We start from the raw sequence: 20,452 nt of genomic DNA on the forward strand, positions 1-20,452 counted from the left end.
GATTGATTCCTCCATTAAAACTCGTGTTCACACTAATAAGTCCAGCAGCACGCATTAAAAACCGGCACCTACCATAATAAATTATTAGATCTGCAGACTGCAGATCTAATAATTAATCTCCAAAGGTCTGGAACTTCCCACAGAAGACCACTGACCTCCCCTCACACACCCACTACCTTTTAAAGCTCCTGGGCCAATCACACGGCAGAAGTCAGCGAACTGTCAAGGGACACTTGTTACACACCTTTAACACGGACGTCTCCGGGACATTTTCCAGGATGCCACTTTCCAGCCTGCTTCTGAGCCTGGCTGCTCGGGCACTTACGTTTCTCATGGTCATGGTAATTTTGGGCTTTAATTATTTCTTTGAGCTTTTCTTTTTCCAGGGTGGAATGATTGTACAGCATACTACGCTGCTGACTCAATAAGAATTGAGTGCACAAGTTAGAATTTATTTAGGGTTAGGATATATATACATACATTCATAAATGCTTTAATTGGTGGTGAAGTTTCTGCAGTGTACAAGAAAGTTAATTCTGTTCATCTGGACGTAGTGTTTTCAGCTGGAGTGTAGTTGTCACGTCCGGTGTGGCAGACGTGTGGAGTTTGTAGAAAGGACCCAAAAGGCGGCAGCTCTGGTGCAGGTGAGTATTTATTTACAGGAGTGGGTAAAAACAGCAATGGTGGGTGAACATAAAACTGGAAAACCTAAACTGGGCAGAGCTAAGAAAACAAACCTGAACGAAGATGCAGGGAGGTCCGGGGAAACAACACAGACGAACCAGCAACGACTAAGACAGAAGACACGACTTAAAAACACTCAAAGAACACAGGGAGATTACACACAGGTGGGGGACACAGCTGGGAGTGATTAACGTGACGAGACTAGGGAGGCAAACTGAAAACACTCACATAAGACGCAGACCTTCAAAATAAAACAGGAAACACATACACGCAATGACACAACACACAAACTTCACACAGACTGGGGAACACATAGGAACATGAAAATAAAACCCAGAATAATAATAACTACTAAAACAAAACACGGAGTCACAAACTCCGGATCATGACAGTAGTGTATGTAGATATTTGAAGATGTTTGTATAATTTTGACCCACTGTGAAATTAATTTACACTTGTGAAGCCAGTTATATACTGCACAGTCTTTCCACCCCAGAGAAAGAAACGTTCAAAGAAATCATTAAAACATGAATTGACATTCATGCCAATGATTAATATATGTAAACATCTGACCACAAGTAGTTTGTATTTATGTATCCATACATTACTGTTCAAACTAAATGCAACTCAGCAGTAACTTAACATGCTGTGTAGCCATGCTAGCAGCAATTTAACTATGATAATAATAAAACCTGCTGTGTGACAATGTAATCTGTTGAGCTCCTGACTTTTACAGAGTTAAAATCATTTGTGTTGCAATCATATTTTGCTATTTTTATTAATTTTCTCAATATCTTTTCAGGTTCTTTGGAAATGGCCTGGTAACAGCACGGGATCATGAGCAGTGGTACAAACAGCGACGCATCATGGACCCTGCGTTCAGCAGCCTGTGAGTTTCATAGTTGCCACATAAAGACACAACAGTCTGTATGATTAACCACTTGTCCAGGGTTGGAAACATCTCCCTTTTTTTTTTTTCTGTGCAACATTATCCTTTAATGAATTTCTGTGATGGTTTGTTGGGATGTCCTGGATGTGCTGCTTCTCCGTCTAAAGCTATCATACTTCCAGGTATCTGAGAGGTCTAATGGGAACCTTCAATGAGAGGGCAGAGAAACTGATGGATAAACTTGCAGAGCTTGCTGACAATAAAACAGAAGCTAATATGCTCCATCTTTTCAACTGTGTCACCCTGAATGTTATTAGTAAGGTATCATAGTCAGTTTTACAGATGCAACGTGGGTTTTTTTTGTTGTTTTTTTCATAATTCTGATGAAGGCACAAGCTTTTACGTTTGTTTTAATTTACTGTTAAAAAGTTTCTAAGCGTGTTGTGTCCGTGTCTTGATATTTCAGGTTGCCTTCGGGGTGGACTTGGACCTCTTGAAGAATAGTTCACCTTTCCCTAAAGCCATTGAGACATGTCTGAAAGGAATGGTTACCTACCTTAGAGACATATTTTTTGAGGTATTACTTCAGCATTTGTTGTTATGAAGTATGTCTGCCAACAACATTGTTATCAGGATGCCAGGCTAAACCCTTCAGTCTGCCATTCCAGTACAATCCAAAGAACAGACGATACGTTAATGAGGTGAGGGAAGCGTGCCGCCTGCTCCGTACAACTGGAGCCAAGTGGATCAGTGAGAGAAAGACCGCCATGCAAAACGGTGACGAGGTCCCCAAAGACATCCTGACACAAATCATCAAAACTGCAAGCCAAGGTTGGAGTTCCCAAATTTCACATTAGACTAGACTAGAGCAATATTTTATTCTCTTTGTGACGAGACAAAGTGAATAGAACAAATGTGACCCACAGTTTTTGATGCCTTCTCAGTTCGGTGCATGTGGTTTGTAAGTAATGTTGGAAACCAGGAGAAGTTAAATATCGATGTATCTGTCCATTCTCTCCTCATTTCAGAGGAAAACATGACTGAAGAAGATGAAGAATTTATGCTGGACAATTTTGTGACATTTTTCATTGCAGGTGAGTCTCTGTTGTTTCAGCTTTGATGTGTGAAATGCAGCTGGAAGCTCCTTTGTAGCGTCAGACGAAGCTCACTGCACTGAAGAGTGTGTTTTATTTTCAGTTTTACACAATGTGGCCACTGTTGTCTGTGAATTTGTATCCTGCTGCTGTGTGCTGCAGTTTAATGTTAATTGTAGAGCATCCTGATATCACCGTTCAAACACGTGTTCACTTAGCATGGACAAAACTGTCCTTTCTTATCCAGAGGGGCTGCATAATATCTGCACACACACACTGTGTCACACAACTCTAGTTCCTGTGTTACTGACAGAGATGGGCAGTAACGCGTTGCTTGTAATGCGTTACTGTAATCTGATTACTTTTTTCAAGTAACGAGTAAAGTAAGGGATTACTATTGCAAAAACGGTAATTAGATTACCGTTACTTTCCCGTAGGAACGCTGCGTTACTGCGTTACTAAAACCGTGATTTATTTTTTTTTGCGAGAATGTCTCATGACACTGACGTAAGCGAGTGCGACGTTCGTGGCAACAGCTGTGTGCATCAACAATGGATCATATATCGAGTGTGGGAGAGAGTATGAGCGTGCAGCGTTTAAAGCGTGGAAGTACTGACCTTACTTTGAGTTTGATTCCATAAAAAGTGACAAAAACATTAGTGTCCATTGTGCGTGGGAAGAAAACTTCTTTTTACAGCGAAAAAAACCCCTAAACTTCCAAACAAGCACCGAGTGCGCAACGACGTAATGGGAAACTCACAGAGAAACTCGCGGATTCTTCCACTGACCGCTGCGGCACACCTGCACCAGGGTAAACCTCCGCCTGCCCCACTCCTGCTTTACAGGTGGAAATAGAGCAACAGGACCGCTGAGTCTTTGACTTTATTTATTTTCTGCTGTGTTTTACTTGCATCTATTTGAAAGACTGAGTGTAAACACACACAAAAAATTATTTTATGTGCTGGAATGTGCAGAAAATAGGTTTAAATGTTAAACTAATTTATTCAAGTCAGAGAATGTTGCAGATAATTAAATTTTTGCTTGATGCATAAAGTTAAAAGATTAAAACTAATAAAACAAGTTTTAAAAAGATGCTTTTCCATTTGATTACATTTTGTATGATGGATTATGTAGAAAAAGTAGAACTGGGCTGAAAGATCTATCGCTTTATCACCTATTCAGGTTGCAAATCGTGTTTTTAAAAAGTAACTAAGTAATTAATTACCTTTGAAAATAAGTAATCAGTAAAGTAACGGGATTACTTTTTGGGGGAAGTAATCAGTAATTAGTTACTGATTACTTTTTTCAAGTAACTTGACCAACACTGGTTACTGACTGTTTGTCTCAAATTCCACCCCCCCCCCAAAAGAAAAAAATGTGTATATATATTTATTACTCTGTAAAAGATGCATGACAGACCTGACCACGTTTCAACACTTTTCAGCATTTCTTCTTTATTTCGGTTGTCATTTACAACTCGGATGCAGCTTTTAAGCTGTCAGCCAAACACACCAACAACAACTCACCCAAGACACCAGTCCAGACTTAAATGCAGTTGAGGTGTTATGAGCTGATGGCACTCAGGTGTGTCCGCCTTCCCCATAGCCGCGCCACAGACCACGCTCCGCCACATACTCTTTTCAAACTTTGTTTGTGACAAGGACGATAACATTTGCAAATGAATAAAATAGCAATCAAGAAAAAGAAACGTATGATTTATTTTTGTTACATGACGCATTATTGACAAACTGGCAACATTTTAGGCCAAGAAACAACAGCCAATCAACTGGGTTTTTGCATCATGGCGCTTGGAAGACATCCTGAAATACTAGAGAAGTAAGAAGTCAAACAGAACTCAACAATTTACACTTTCTGTTTACAATTTTCTATATTTTTGCATGAATATAACCTGAAACATGATCTGACTGAACCTATAAGGTCCTACAAGTAAAGAAGACTTAAACAAAAGTCTTTGAGATCTTCAGAAATCTTCTTGCCATGACACACTTGTTGTACAGTCAGTCTGATAGATCCAGTTCTTACAATCAGTGTGTGCCTCAGATCTGACTGTCAACCCGTTGTGTGAAAACAACTTCTTCTAATTTGATCCATCCAAATATCAAACATCAAAAATATTCCCAATCCTGAGATTATATAAATCTCAAGCCCACAGACATTTATGTAGATGTGCATTTTTCTCTATAAAAAATGTAGTTTTACATCTGTTTCTACATATTTACTCCTATGACCTGTGTTAACCTCTAAAGATGACTAAGGTAATATTTCTGCAGTTATAACTGTGTAATATATAGAGTGAATTTTTGGTTTTCTAAATTATATTTTTATTTCTTAGAGCAAAGAAAGAGGTCGATGATGTCATTGGGATGAAACGTGACATAAGCTATGACGACTTAGGAGAGCTGGTCTACCTGTCACAGGCAGTGATGCCGGTAACGCGTTGCTTAGTAACGCGTTACTCCGAATATGACCCCTTTTTCAGTAACGACTAATCTAACGCATTACTATTTCCATAACAGTAGTCAGATTAAAGTTACTTGTCCAAACCACTGTGCGTTACTATTTTTTTTTTTTAAGCAAAAAGATTTGGTTTTTTCTTTTCGTCTCAGCGGATGACAAACGCATACGTGTCGTGAAACGTCACATAAGCGACAGGTCACGTTTCCCGCTCACAAGCAGCCAGCGACGTAAAAAAGTGTAAACAACAATGGAGGGAGAGAGATGTTCGTTCTTTAGCTGGAAATATGGTCACTATTTTGAGTTTCTGTCAACTAAAGATTTAAATATTAAGGTTCGTTGTACACTCTGTGTTGGCGAAAAAGTGTTATCTACCTTCAAAAACACTACGTCAAACTTAAAGAAACATTTGGAGTCGCAGCACAGCACAGTCAAACTCACAGAGAGAGTCCCACCAAGTGGTCCGAAGCAGAGAGCCGTGACTTCCGCAGAAGGTCCTACACCCCCCAAACAACAAAAGTTGGACTTTGGTGCAAAACCAGTAAGTGATGAAGAATTGAAGAAGTTGGTTGCGCAGTATATTGTAGAAGAAATGCTACCTATAAACACTGTTGACTCGCCCTCGTTTCGTGCCATAATAAAAAAGATCCCTACTTCTGTTAATGCCGAGCTGCCTCACCGAACGACTTTTACTTCTTACTTGGAGAAGGAGTTTACAGAAATGGAGAGAAATTTGAAGGCCACACTGAATGAGATTGACTTTGTTTCAACTACCGCGGATATTTGGACTGCTAACAACAGAAGCTATATGGGAGTAACGCTCCACTGGATCAGTAGAACCACATTAGAGCGTCACAAGGTTGCATTAGCATGTAGGCGAATTCGTGGTAGACACATGTATGATGTCATTGGTACAGAAATCGAAAACATCCACTCCTCTTATGGATTACTCAACAAAGTAGTTGCAACAGTTACTGATAATGGATCCAACTTTGTTAAGGCGTTTCAAGTTTATCATCCTGTCACGGAGTCCGATGATGAGACGGAGGAGGAAGAGTCCAGCCCCAAAGACGATGATGTCACTTTTTCTGATCTGTCAGAAATCCTCTCGGCTGAGAATGAAAGTGATGGTCAGCTGTCTCTTCCCCCGCACCGCAGGTGTGCTTCGCACACCATCAACATAATTTGCACACGTGATGTGGAGAAACATTTAACAACCAATGCAGAGAGCAGGGCTGTGTATAGGAGCAGCACAGCAAAATGCACAGCTCTTTGGACCAAATCGAGTAGATCTACACTTGCATCAGAAACAGTGGAAGAAATCAGCAAAAGAAAGCTCCTAATACCAACATCCACAAGGTGGAATTCCTTTTTTGATGCTGTACCGATGCTCAACCGATGATGCCATCTCCACTGCACTCCACTCGGCACTCACACACCTGGACAAAAATGACTCATATGTTCGAATGCTGTTCATAGACTTCAGTTCAGCATTCAACACTATAATCCCCCAACAGCTCATTCAAAAACTGGTCCAGCTGGGGCTCAACACCTCACTGTGCAACTGGCTGTTGGATTTCCTCACCGGAAGACCTCAAGCAGTACGGGTTGGCAGTAATACATCCAGCACCATCATTTTAAACACGGGGGCCCCGCAGGGATGTGTGCTGAGCCCCCTCCTCTTCACTCTGCTGACCCATGACTGCACTCCATCATACAGCTCCAACCTCTTCATCAAGTTTGCGGACGACACAACGGTGGTGGGTCTCATTAGCAACAGGGATGAGACCGACTACAGAAGTGAGGTGAGACGCCTGGCCACGTGGTGTGCTGACAACAATCTCTCTCTGAACGTGGAGAAGACGAAGGAGATTGTTGTGGACTTCAGGAGAATGCACACCCAACATGCTCCTCTGACCATTGACGGAGCGTCTGTGGAGAGAGTGAGCAGCACCAAGTTCTTGGGTGTGCACATCACAGAGGATCTCTCCTGGACGTACAACACCACAGCACTGGCCAAGAAATCACAGCAGCGTCTCTTCTTTCTCCGCAAACTAAGAAGAGCAGGAGCATCAGCCCCCATCATGTACACTTTCTACAGAGGCACCATCGAGAGCATCCTGTCGAGCTGCATCACTGTGTGGTTTGGAGCCTGCAATGCGTCCTGTCATAGAACCCTCCAACGCATAGTGAGAGCTGCAGAGAGGATCATTGGTGTCTCTCTCCCCTCCCTCCAGGACATTTACAGCACCCGTCTCACTAAAAAAGCCCTTTGCATAGCGGCTGATCCCACACACCCAATGCAAAGCTTCTTCAAGCTGCTGCCGTCGGGGAGGAGACTGCGGAGTCTCCAGGCCAGGACCAGCAGACTGAAGGACAGCTTCATCCATCAGGCTGTCAGGAAGCTTAACTCCCTCCCGATTCTGCCCCCTCTCCCCTCTCTCCTCCACGGTCTCACTGAACTCTGTCACACACACACAAACACACACACTCTCTGACTCACTCACTGGCCTGCACCAGTTACCAGTCACTTTGTGGAGCATTGGACTGCCATTACCTCATAAGACTTTGTTGTTACACTTTCTCTTACCGTACACTACTAAATCTCCATTTGCACTATTTGCCTATTTGCACTACACTGCCTGGTTACACTCAATGTCACTTACCCATTATATTGTATATTGTATAGCTTTCTTGTTATATGTAAAATTGTATTTATTTAAATTTTTACTTTTTAATTATTTTACTTGCATTTTTTAATCACTTTTATATTTAAATATATTTAAATGTTCATTTGCTATTTATCTAGGGATTGAAGAGTAACGCAATTTCTATTCTCCGTATGTCCTGTACATGTGGCAGAATCGACAAATAAAGTTGACTTTGACTTTGACTTTGACTAAAGAGAATTGCAGAAATCCCCATGGGTGAGCTGAATACTCTGTGCACAAAGCTAGGACTGAAGTGCTTCAAAGATCAAGAATACCAGTTCCTGCATGAGTACTGCATGGCCATGAAACCTCTGACTGCAGCACTGGACATTTTACAAGGCGACTGTCCATATGGAACTTTACTACCAACACTTGAAGTTCTGATGCAGAAGACCCAGGCTGTGAAAGATGACCTCTCCAGGATGACTGCAGGCCTTCCAGATGCCATTGTACAGGTACGCTCTATCTTGAAATTAGTCAGATTTTTTGCTTCATACAATTCACAAACATGGAACAGAATATTAATTATCATTGAAAAATAAGATTAAAACAATTAAAATGTTTACAAGTAACCTAAAACAAAATTAATCCATAATACTGATCTCATATTAGGCATGGTTTGCAAATAATTCAATAACATAATAAATTGTAGGCATAAAAATATCAATTGTGTTTTTTAGGCTATTCAGACTCGTTTCGCCGGTGTGCTGGATGACAAAGATGCCCTTCTTGCAGCTGCCAGTTGTCCAAAATTCAAACTCTGATGGCTGAGAGATGCAGGAAGGAGGGAGCGAGTAAAACAGCTTCTGACAGCAGAGTGTTGCACCACTGCTCCTCTGGCAAAAAACCCTGCCAGTGTGCCCAGTGATACTACATCTAGCAGCCAAGGTGAGATGGACTTTTTCACTTTTGAGGCAGAGCCAGAGGAGGAGACCTATTCTGCAGAAAAAGAAGTCATGGACTACCTGATGTCAGGCTACGACCTTCAGATTCTGCATAAATTTTCAAGCATAAAGACAATTTTTTTAAAGTATAACACTCCAACCCCATCAAGTGCTCCTGTGGAGCGACTTTTTAGTCTGGGAGGTTTGGTGCTCACGCCTAAAAGAAATCGACTTTCTGACAAAAGGTTTGAGAAGCTTCTGTTAATGAGGTACAACCACTGGTTTACTCGCTCCACTCTACTGTTTCCCCCATAACATGCGATGACAACATATACTGAAAAAACAGAGAATGGGGAATCCAATTTAAATAACTATTTACAAGTAATTGAATTAAGTTTATCAAAGTCACTTAATAAACTTATTAAAGTTTTCAAGTTGATTAACTTAAAACAATTACCTGCAAGGAAGTAAGGCAATTTAAGTTGGACCTGCAGTCTCTTTTTTTTTTTTTTTCATAAGATTAGTCCAAAGTTACAAAAGCGGACAATAGTGCTTACATGTGGATGGTATAAAAAGTATCTTAAGGGAAGTCAAGAAAGACTCTTTGTTTGTTTGTTTTTTTATAAAAAGTATTTATGTTAAGTGAAGTAACAAGACTGTCTTTATTTTCATACAAACAAGTATTTCTGTCAGGAAAAAAGTTTTAAGTTCAACTTCAAATGTCAGGAGATATATTGTTGACATTACTGTTAAAATACACTTCCAATAAAGTGAGTATTGGCAAAATCGGTTGATGTTTTTATGTTGAGGCAGTGGGGAGTGTTATTGGCAGCTTCTGAAAGTAACTAATAAAGTAACTAGTAATCTAACTTAGTTACTTTAAAAAATAAAGTAATCAGTAAAGTAACTAAGTTACTTTTGGAAGGAGTAATCAGTAGTCCGTAATATATTACTTTTTCAAAGTAACTGTGGCAACACTGGTCACAGGTACATGTGGTAAATTTAGTTATTCATTTATTTATTTTAATAACTCACCCAAAGTGTGCACTTCTCATTGTAACCTTCCTTCAGGTGTTAAAAGAGACTCTAAGAATTTACCCCCCAGCTCCAGGCATGTCTCGTGATGTTGCTGAAGACATGGTGATTGACAGTATCCACATACCCGGGGGATTTAGCGTTGTTGTGAGTCATTTTCTTTTTAATATGTTTGTAAGTCTAAATGATAACTACATACTAAAGACAACAAATATATGAAGCAAGATATATGGAGTTATGTAGCGAAGAAAAAAAGATAATTAACTCTAAATATGTTTTATAGATTCCTGAAAGTAGCCACTGTTAACTTTGTTGACAGCGCTGTAAACTCTTGGCCTTCTCTCAATAAGCTTCATGATGTAGTCACCTGTTAGCTGATTGGTTCTCGCCATTATATGAATTCTAAGTAAAGAAAGTCTGTCAGTCAGTCCGGAAAATTGCTAAAACTTTGAATGTGTCCCCAAGTGCATTCACAGAAACCATCAAGCGCTACAATGAAACTGGCTCACTTGAGGAGCGCACCAGGAAAGACCAAGAGTCTCAATTTAGTATTCTAAATTGGAGGCACACTGAACCAGCATGGCTAACACAGCATCCTGCAGTGCCATGCCATCCCATCCAGTTTTTGTTTAGTTGGACCATCATTTATTTTTCAACAGGACAATGACCCCAAACACACCTCCAGGCTGTGTAAGGGCTGTTTGACCAAGAAGGAGAGGGATGGAGGGCTGCGTCAGATGGCCTGGCCTCCACAGTCACCTGACCAATGGAGATGGTTTGGGATGAGATGGACCGCAGAGTGAAGGCAAGAGAGTCAACAAGTGCTCAGCATCTCTGGGAACTCCTTCAAGACTGTTGGAAAAACATTTCAGGCGATGACTTCAAGAAGCTCATCGAGAGAATGCCAAGAGTGCAAAGGGTGGCTATTTGGAAGAATCTAAAATATAAAACATGTTTTGAGTTCTTTCGCACTTTTTTGTTTATTACATAATTCCATATGAGTTCATTCAAAGTTTTAATGCGTTCAGTGAAAATCTGCAATGTAAATACTCATGAAAAAAACAGAAAAAAACATTGAATAAGAAAAGTGTCCAAACCTTTGACTGGTAGTGTATGTATAAACTGTCACAAAGTTGTCAGAAAAACATAAAATTAATACTAGTCTTTTGTCTGGTCAAGTACCTAGGGAATTTAAGCATGCAGTCATACATCCTTTACTTAAGAAACCAGGCTTAGACAGTTCAGTCATATCAAATTTTAGACCCATCTCTAAGCTTCCCTTTCTTAGTAAGATTCTGGAAAGGATTGTTTATACTGAGTTGATGGACTACTTGAATGACTCTAAATTGTCAGAAATCTTTCAGTCCGGCTTTAAGCCATTCCACAGCACGGAGACAGCCCTCGTAAAAGTTATGAATGACATCCTGATAGCGACAGACCGTGGTAAATATGCAGTGCTGGTCTTGTTGGACATGACAGCTGCATTTGACACTGTGGATCACGATTTGCTGATCTCCCGCTTACAGCACGGTGTGGGAATTACTGGTTCGGCACTTTTGTGGTTAAGTTGGGGTCGGCTTCATCCTCTGTGGCCCCTCTGCTTTGGGGTGTTCCACAGGGATCTATTCTTGGGCCGTTATTGTTTTCATTGTACCTCTTGCCTCTTGGCGCGATTTTCCGAAAGTATAAAGTGCCATTCCATCTATACGCAGATGACTGCCAGCTCTACTTACCTTTTAGTCATTCTGATAGTCTCCCAACTGGACCTCTGCTTGACTGCCTTACTGATGTCAAAGCATGGATGGCAAAAAACTTTTTAAATTTTAATGATCGGAAGACAGAAGCAATTTTATTTGGCCCAAATCGTTCTTCTCATACTCTGGATGTTGATCTTGCAGCTTTGACTTCCCAACTAAAGAGTTCAATCACAAATCTCGGAGTTAAAATTGATTCTGCACTCACCTTTGATGACCATGTAAACGGGGTGGTAAAATCAGCATTTTATCACCTCAGACGTTTATCAAAGGTTAAGCCCTTTCTTTCCAAGCGTGACTTGGAAAGCGTTATTCATGCCTTTATTACCTCACGTTTAGATTATTGTAATTCTCTTTTAACAGGGGTTGGGCAGGGCACTTTGTCACGCTTGCAATTAGTGCAAAATGCTGCGGCACGATTTTTAACTGGCAGAAGAAAATTTGATCACATCACTCCGATTTTGGCCTCTTTACACTGGCTTCCAATTGAATTCAGGATCCGTTTTAAAGTCCTTTTATTGGCTTTTAAATCTCTAAATGGTCTGGCACCTGTTTATTTGTCTGACTTGTTGAAGCCCCACGTCCCCACTCGTTCCCTTCGGTCAGCTGAGCAGTTGCTGCTTTCGGTCCCAAAGTCACGGCTGAGACTTAGAGGAGACCGAGCGTTCTCTGTTGCCGCGCCGATGCTTTGGAATAACCTTCCTCTCCATATTAGACAGGCTGCATCAGTGCCAGTTTTTAAGTCTTTATTAAAAACCTATTTTTATTCCCTGGCTTTTAACTCCCTGGGTAACTGACATTTTTATTGTTTTTTAACTTTATTGCTATGTTTGGTTTTATTATTATGTGCATATTAGTAGTGTACAGCACTTTGGTCTACCAGGTGTGTTTTTAAAGTGCTATATAAATAAATAGATGATGATGATGATGATGATGATGATGATAAAAAATGAGGTCTTATTCAAGCAATTACAAATACATTTATGGTTAAAATGTAAAATTAAATCTTCTCATATTTAGTTCAACTCCTATGTGAGCGGGAGACTGGAGAGATTCTTCAAGGATCCACTGAGATTTGATCCAGAGAGATTTCACCCAGATGCTCCCAAGTAAGAAACACACTGTTTCACCATGCTGAAACAGTGTGTTTAATGTTTAAACATAATGTTTAAACATTAAACATTATGTTTAATATTTGCACACACTTTATTATCTCAGACTAAATGAGTGAAACGGTTCGCAGTAACTGAGGCTGTCTCTCGTCTGTTCAACAAGGCCTTATTACTGCTACTACCCCTTTGCCCTCGGTCCTCGCTCGTGTCTGGGACAGAACTTTGCTCAGGTGAGGATGACAGCGTAAGTCAACATGAAGACCCGCTCACCTATAAACACACTGACTCATCTCTGTGGGCGCTGTTGTGTTTTTTAGATGGAGGCTAAAGTGGTGATGGCCAAACTGCTCCAGAGGTTTGACTTCACTCTCGTCCCGGGACAGACCTTTGACATCCTGGATGCTGGCACACTCAGACCAAAGAGGGGAGTGTTGTGCACTTTGATTCACAGGGATTACAAAAATAAAGGATCTTAAAGGACTTTACATAAAAAGTGGTCTATTTTTGGTCCCTGAGATATATTAATATAGGGAAAAAGAAAGTACAGCTTCAACACTATGTCTCAGTTTTGCTACATGACTAAGAAATGCTTCTTTAGTAAGTGAAATCAGCACAACTCTTTGAGTCTAAATTGTAGAAATAAATGTGTAAAAAGATCCTTGTCAAGAACAGAATGGATTTTCTCTTCTTTTTTAAAATTTTATTTCATTGCCGTAATATTAATGGCCGTGGGCCAATTTGGCCCCCGGGCCTCATGTTTGACACCTCTGGTTTAAAGGGTAAAACTGATTTGATTTTTATTCCTGTCTAAAACTTGTGATTTAAAAAAAAAAAAAAAGAATTTAAAGAAAAAATTGTGTCATGTATGAACTACACTGTAAATTCATATGAAATGAATGTAATCATGCTTATGTCTTCATTATGATAATATATATGGTAACATCATGGGGAGTGCTGGTATAATAACGTTTGCACTTAACATTTTAATCTTGCACAAAATCATCACATAGTTTGATGTGACTTTTTTTAATAACCAGTGAGCAAAGGAACCTTTTGTGCCTGCATAGCATCCAAGATTTTCATAAAAGTGCTGCATGTTATGAAAATGAAAATAAATTTTGAGATCCCACAGAATTTTTTTTGTTTAAGTCTGCATGCTTCCAAGATGCTGTGCCATCCTGCTACAAATCACATCATCCCAGCGCCAAAGAAACCCTCAGTCACCTGCTTAAGTGACTATAGCCTTGACATGATGACACGATTGTTCCACAGATTTTTGTATAAATCCTATTAACCCTTTAAGAACTACCATAGAACCAAGTCCGCCAGAGCTTATATTATATTTTTACATGCTGTGGAGCCATTTCTGGGAGCATTTCAAGTTGATATACATCAATACAACCATTATAGCCCAAATTATAATAATATGCATGCATTAAGTGCATTACATAAATTGCAAAAAAGTGCAATAAACTACAAAAAATTTGAAAATTGTTTTTGTTTTTTAACATATATTTCTAGTTAGAGAAATTTATGAGGCTTATCCCTCAAAACTGCAAATACAATAAAGTTGCACAAAATAGTTTCCCACCACAGGAAATTTATTTTAAATGTCTTCATATTTTTATTTTTGAAATACACCAATTTTTATATACTGCAGGAAAAATGAAAATGAATATTATAATGCAAATTTACAAAAAAAAAAAAGCATATGCATCAAAATAAACTATTTTCAGCAGTGCACCTAACCCTAACCCTAAGCATCCCAGAAACGACACAGAAAGTCATAAAGTCAAACATAACTTTTAAAAACACCAGTATAGGCTCATAAAGCCCTGATGGTAAAAAACAAACAAACTACATTTCCGCAAAATAACGTCACTTCCGGTCTTAGGCAAGTCATGGCGGACATGCGATAGTTCGCGCTGATGGACATAGGAAGTGTTACAAACAGCTGATCTGATCGGCAAAGCGTGTTTCTGGAATATTATGTTTTTGTTGCTGCAAGTGCTTTTTATGCAGTTTTTGCAAAGCTTTATGTGGAAGGAAACTGTGACCGAGGACAAGCTGATGTAAGTACAACTCCTCTTTTAATTTTAACTTTGTTTTATCGTTCGTTTATTGAGTCTGTTTTATCCTTTTGTTTGGTGGCATGGTTTGGTCAGACCTCTGTCACAGAGAAAAACTCTCTAAATCAGATAGTGAGATGGTCCAGTCGTCTGATAGGTGAGCCACAGTCTTGTTTAGCCTCCCTGTACTCCAAGCAGGTACAGAGGATGGCTTTATCAATCCTTAAAAATGGTTCCCATCCGCTAAGGGGTGAATTTCAGCTTCTTTCCTCAGGACGGAGGTTTCTATTTCTGAGATGTAGGACAAAGCATTATAAAAATAGCTTTGTCCCCGTTGCTGTCTTTGAATTAAATAAAAACTGTTTTTGATTCGAAATATTAAATTACTATATATGTGCTACAGGGAGGTTTATATCTTTATTGGGTATGTGTGTTTTTGAAGGGATGCTAAATGCTATCATTTTTTTTTTTTTTTTTTTTTTTTTTTTTTTGCGCCTGTCCCGTTTGGCTCTTTTGCCATCAGAATTGTTGTCTAAAGGCAAAGAAAGATGCCCAACGGATTTACTTTACCAAATTGACCATCCCAGCCTTGCCGTAATGGTCCATTTGATTCACCTTTTATTGTTTATTTTATTTTCACTTACTGAATATGGGACAGACTTGACTGGGGGAAAGAAGGGGAGAAAGAAAGAGGGAAAGAGAAACAGCTGAGAAGAGGGACGGGGGAGAAGGGCAAAAGACAAAAACCAACAGAATGAGCAGAAAAAAAAAGAAGGAAAAAAAATGCATATATCAATCACCTGGATCACCTGCTGAGAAAGAAAAAAGAAAGCAAGCAGAAGAGAACAAGAGTAATAGAATAAACAACATCACAATGATATATGGGAATATGACAGTAAATACTAAATGTTAAACATTATTGTGCAGCACATAAGATCAACAGAACACAGTGTGCTTTGAGGTAGGAGCCAAAAAGGGTGTAGTTTGTGGGTGTGATCACCCGTGTGTACACCTGTGAGCATGGACGCGCTTGTTTTTTTTTTTTTTAAAAGGTTCCTTCATGTAATAATCTGCTAGAGGGTGTGGGGGGGCCACAGCCCCGTCCTCCAGGGCATGAAGCAGGTATGGAGGAGATCAAAACTCCAGACATCCAGAGGCCCCCAGAACACAAGAGACCAAGGAAGACCAACAGAGGGGCAGCCGCGCCACTGTCCCAGTAAGAGCTGAGGAGAGTCCCAGATGAGGGCTCACTCAGCAGCCGCGGAGCAGAAGCCAGGGGGAGTTGCAGTGACGCGCCCGTGAGCTCCGCCGGCAGCCAGCCGTGCCTGAGTGACCGAGCCCCAGGCCGAGAGGCCGGGGGCACCCCACCTCCGGAGTGGCCCGAGCGAGCCCCAGGCTCCAGGCCCCGATAAGCGGCCGCCAAGGAGTGAGCCGGTGTGTACCTGGACGCCCATCCCCGGACACAAAGAACCACCAACGCACCGATGTCTGAGGGGGTCCGCCACTGGCAGGGAAGTGGTGGTAGGGGGAGATAGGCCTCCAAACCTTGGAGGGCCTGAGATGTCCCCAGAGAGGTGGCGTCTGACACCCAACCTGACATATAGACACAGACATACAGGCACACACAGATACAAACATCCATTCCCACCCTCATGCTCTCATATGCACTTACTCCACACTCAACCAACGTGGAGACAGACATAAAGAGACGTTGTACACACGATCACACTCCCCAAGCGTACTCTACAAACCGGGTCTAGGTACCCTTGCCCCTGGAGGGGGGAACTGCACCCAGACCCAGGTGGTGTTACCCTTTTCCCTGCGGTAGGGGGAGGCAGACCGCCCCGACTCCGCAGCAGCAGGGAGGCCTCCCTCCACCCGCTCATTGTAGTGTTGATGCATGTGTGTTCTAAGGTGCATTTAAAACCCAGGAGGGCTTGGAGCTACCTGCCAGAGAGCAGCAGGTAAGCGCATGGTCCCTCCTGCTAGCCCTCAATGTCTACGTGTATTTAAAATTGAGAGGTGGGCAACGACGCCAGGGGTGGGGTGTACACCCTGATGGTACTTTGGATTCCGTGTATCGTGCCCACCCCCAAGATCCTATATGTATGTGTAATGAGAGTGTGAGTAATGTGAATGTCTAAGTACCTCTCCTGTATCTCCCCCTCCTGCAGAGAGAGCCCCTGAGGAGAGGAAAGCTCCTGCAAGATGTGACAATCTTCCCCACCAGTTGAAGAGCCCCCCAGGTGGCTCGATGCACCGGCGGCACCCTGCTCCAGGGCTGGGCAAGTTTACCTTGCCTATGGGTATAAATAAAGTTACCTTGACCTTGACCTCTGGTTTCATATGCAAAAAAAAAATATTGCGCTAGCTTACGTGGTTGCAGTGCTACCGGGATTTAAAAATAGTTATGCAAAACAGAGCGTGCCCGATCCGACCGGCTTTAAAGGGTTAACTACACTGTGAATACAACAGCCGTGGGTCTGATCCAGGACAGCGATGAGAGATAGTGGAGCTTTTCACAGTGTGGATCAGCAACAACAACTTTCTCCTGAATGTGAATGAAACCAAGAAACTGGTGACTGACTACAGGAAGAAACCCCTCGTTCAGACTGCTCTACATCAACGACACCGCAGCAGAGAGCATGGAGCACATGAACTTCCTGGGAGTTGATGTGATGTATGGTCTGTCCCTGCACACCACCTCACTGATCAAGAAAGGCTGAAAAGGTCACATCTGAGTCCAGATGTTCTCACCACCTCCTAAAGAGGCACCGCTGAGAGTGTGCTGACAAGCAGCATATCTCTAGCATGAGAACGAGGACAAGTGGAGCCACCCTGCCATCTATTTAGGGCCTGGCCCAACAACGCTGCAAAAACCTTATCAGGGACACCTCACACCCCGACCACGGTCTGTTCTCACTCCTGCTTTCAGGCAGACAGTAACGTAGAGGTGCAGGTCATTGCAGTTCTGTGGAAGCTTCTTTGCAACCACCATCAGACTGTTGCACAGCTCAAACAGCTGCTATTTTGTAGATTATTATACTCTACAAATCTGTCAAGAAGGAATTTCCAGTGCAATCAGCTCATCGGCTCTCTTGTGCAATAATTGAATCATTTTTATTTGTGTTTTCAAATATGCAGCACTGTTTTTTGTTATTTTACATTTATTTATGTCTCACACTTGCCTCTTTTTAAACATCGCAATGAGGTTTTTTGTGTTTTTATTTGAGCTCATGCCACATATTTTTGTTCTGCATCGCTTTCCTGAGGTAGTGCTGAATGACAGTAAAATGAGTTTTGAACCCTGAATCCCTCTGAGTCAGTCTTGAGACCCCTGAAGTAACCAGCGTGATGGAGAACTGCTACTTTTCTTCTTCTTCTTTTTTTTAACTTTGTGGTAATGTTTTCAGTGTGAATCCATGAGATTAAAAATCAAAGTTTGTCAACTAACAATCAAAGGCTGCATTTCGTGTGTTATGACACAAGACCAGTTTACAGGCAGGGATAGCTCAGTAGTCAGTGGCTGCCCACTGCTTCACTGGGTTAAATGCAGACTAACACATACACATTACACGTATTCCTTGTAATCTTCCCCCAGGTGTTAAAAGAGACTCTGAGAATGTACCCCACAGCTCCGGGCACATCTCGTCATATTGCTGAAGACATGGTGATTGATGGGATCCACATACCTGGAGGATTTGTTGCTCTTGTAAGTTGTGAAGATTTTAAATATGTTTTAATACCTTTTGGTTTGAAGATGGGTGTGTGTATGCTTCTAATCATTTACTCAAACAGAACCCAAACAGCCCCCCCACCAGCTTAAGTCCTTTAAAAAAAAAAGTTACCTGGAATCGAGATAAATAATAAACTGTTCTAATGTTTAGTTCAGCTCCTATGCGAGTGGGAGACTGGAGAGATTCTTCAAGGATCCACTGAGATTTGATCCAGACAGATTTCACCCAGATGCTCCCAAGTAAGAAACACACTGTTTCACCATGCTGACATGTTTTATTCTTGTTTTCGGTCATTATTACCTAATGAGAAAAATGGTTCACAGTAACTGAGGCTGTCTCTTGTCTGTTCAACAAGGCCTTATTACTGCTACTACCCTTTTTCCCTCGGTCCTCGTGCGTGCCTGGGAAAGAACTTTGCTCAGGTGAGGATGGCTAAATAATGTGAAGACCCGCTCACCTATAAACACACTGACTCAGCTCTGTGGGCGCTGTTGTGTTTTTTAGATGGAGGCTAAAGTGGTGATGGCCAAACTGCTCCAGAGGTTTGACTTCACTCTCGTCCCGGGACAGACCTTTGACATCCTGGATGCTGGCACACTCAGACCAAAGAGTGGAGTGTTGTGCACTTTGATTCACAGGGATTAAAAATAAAATAAAATAAGGCAACATCACATAAGTGGTAGTAGACCATAGAAGAAAATGGGTTACTCTTTACTAATGTAAACAAAAAAAACTCTAAAAGCATTAATGTGATTGTAATTTGATATAATATAATAAAAAAACAATAATGAATATTGAATTTTATTATATATTTTTTGATGATCACTGACTTTAATATTCTCTTTACTTTAATGTAGCTCTGTCATTGCTTTTTCATGACTACAACAGGACTTTTAATGCCTGTAACATTAACTTAAAACTCTGACGTCCAGAATTATTAAGTAAAGTTAAAATGAATTAAAAATGTCTCTAAGTCAGATTTTATTTGTGTTAATGGCATTACTGACATCAACAAAAACCAAACCTTCATGGTGAAAAGTACATCAAACACAACTCTATTTAAAATAGAATCATATTTGTGTTCAGCTTTTTGAACAATAAATCACTTGTGAATTACAAGTGAAACAGTATAGAGTGAAAATATGGAAACAAAATGTTTCATTAAAAAGTGTTTTATGCAGTAATAATAAAAATTTGCAAAAAGTGAATTTACTGAGCACTTTTCAAAATCGATGAGAGATAGTGGAGCTTTTCACAGTGTGGATCAGCAACAACAACTTTCTCCTGAATGTGAATGAAACCAAGAAACTGGTGACTGACTACAGGAAGAAACCCCTCGTTCAGACTGCTCTACATCAACGACACCGCAGCAGAGAGCATGGAGCACATGAACTTCCTGGGAGTTGATGTGATGTATGGTCTGTCCCTGCACACCACCTCACTGATCAAGAAAGGCTGAAAAGGTCACATCTGAGTCCAGATGTTCTCACCACCTCCTAAAGAGGCACCGCTGAGAGTGTGCTGACAAGCAGCATATCTCTAGCATGAGAACGAGGACAAGTGGAGCCACCCTGCCATCTATTTAGGGCCTGGCCCAACAACGCTGCAAAAACCTTATCAGGGACACCTCACACCCCGACCACGGTCTGTTCTCACTCCTGCTTTCAGGCAGACAGTAACGTAGAGGTGCAGGTCATTGCAGTTCTGTGGAAGCTTCTTTGCAACCACCATCAGACTGTTGCACAGCTCAAACAGCTGCTATTTTGTAGATTATTATACTCTACAAATCTGTCAAGAAGGAATTTCCAGTGCAATCAGCTCATCGGCTCTCTTGTGCAATAATTGAATCATTTTTATTTGTGTTTTCAAATATGCAGCACTGTTTTTTGTTATTTTACATTTATTTATGTCTCACACTTGCCTCTTTTTAAACATCGCAATGAGGTTTTTTGTGTTTTTATTTGAGCTCATGCCACATATTTTTGTTCTGCATCGCTTTCCTGAGGTA

At 41.1% G+C, this 20,452-nt stretch overlaps 3 protein-coding genes and 1 pseudogene across 4 annotated transcripts; all 4 read left to right on the forward strand.

Moving 5' to 3' along the window:
* Positions 1–278: 278 nt before the first annotated feature.
* LOC147312270 (cholesterol 24-hydroxylase-like) lies at positions 279–19,160 on the forward strand. Its single transcript, XM_086264398.1, has 13 exons — positions 279–341; positions 613–644; positions 1,487–1,573; positions 1,756–1,894; positions 2,040–2,150; positions 2,242–2,404; positions 2,602–2,667; positions 4,431–4,503; positions 5,021–5,105; positions 18,309–18,419; positions 18,595–18,683; positions 18,800–18,866; positions 18,949–19,160. Exons 1-13 carry the CDS (start codon positions 279–281, stop codon positions 19,087–19,089), a joined length of 1,227 nt encoding a protein of 408 aa, XP_086120524.1. The 3' UTR covers positions 19,090–19,160.
* On the forward strand, positions 5,166–6,595 carry LOC147312271 (uncharacterized). The gene has a single exon (XM_086265130.1). It carries the CDS (start codon positions 5,393–5,395, stop codon positions 6,542–6,544), a length of 1,152 nt encoding a protein of 383 aa, XP_086121256.1. The 5' UTR covers positions 5,166–5,392; the 3' UTR covers positions 6,545–6,595.
* LOC147312272 (uncharacterized) lies at positions 8,066–9,780 on the forward strand (annotated as a pseudogene). The gene is made up of 2 exons (XR_015125160.1): positions 8,066–8,308; positions 8,534–9,780. The product of XR_015125160.1 is annotated as an uncharacterized LOC147312272 (transcript).
* Positions 9,295–13,924, forward strand: LOC147312273 (cholesterol 24-hydroxylase-like). Its single transcript, XM_086263605.1, has 5 exons — positions 9,295–9,303; positions 9,809–9,919; positions 12,547–12,635; positions 12,802–12,868; positions 12,956–13,924. Exons 1-5 carry the CDS (start codon positions 9,295–9,297, stop codon positions 13,112–13,114), a joined length of 435 nt encoding a protein of 144 aa, XP_086119731.1. The 3' UTR covers positions 13,115–13,924.
* Positions 19,161–20,452: the final 1,292 nt, after the last annotated feature.

Source organism: Aulonocara sp. 'chitande type north' Nkhata Bay, linkage group LG15, assembly GCF_057382095.1.
Source record: "Aulonocara sp. 'chitande type north' Nkhata Bay isolate Kocher_YH1m ecotype deep benthic linkage group LG15, A_spYH_male_GT1.1, whole genome shotgun sequence".
Taxonomy (NCBI): Eukaryota; Metazoa; Chordata; class Actinopteri; order Cichliformes; family Cichlidae; genus Aulonocara; species Aulonocara sp. 'chitande type north' Nkhata Bay.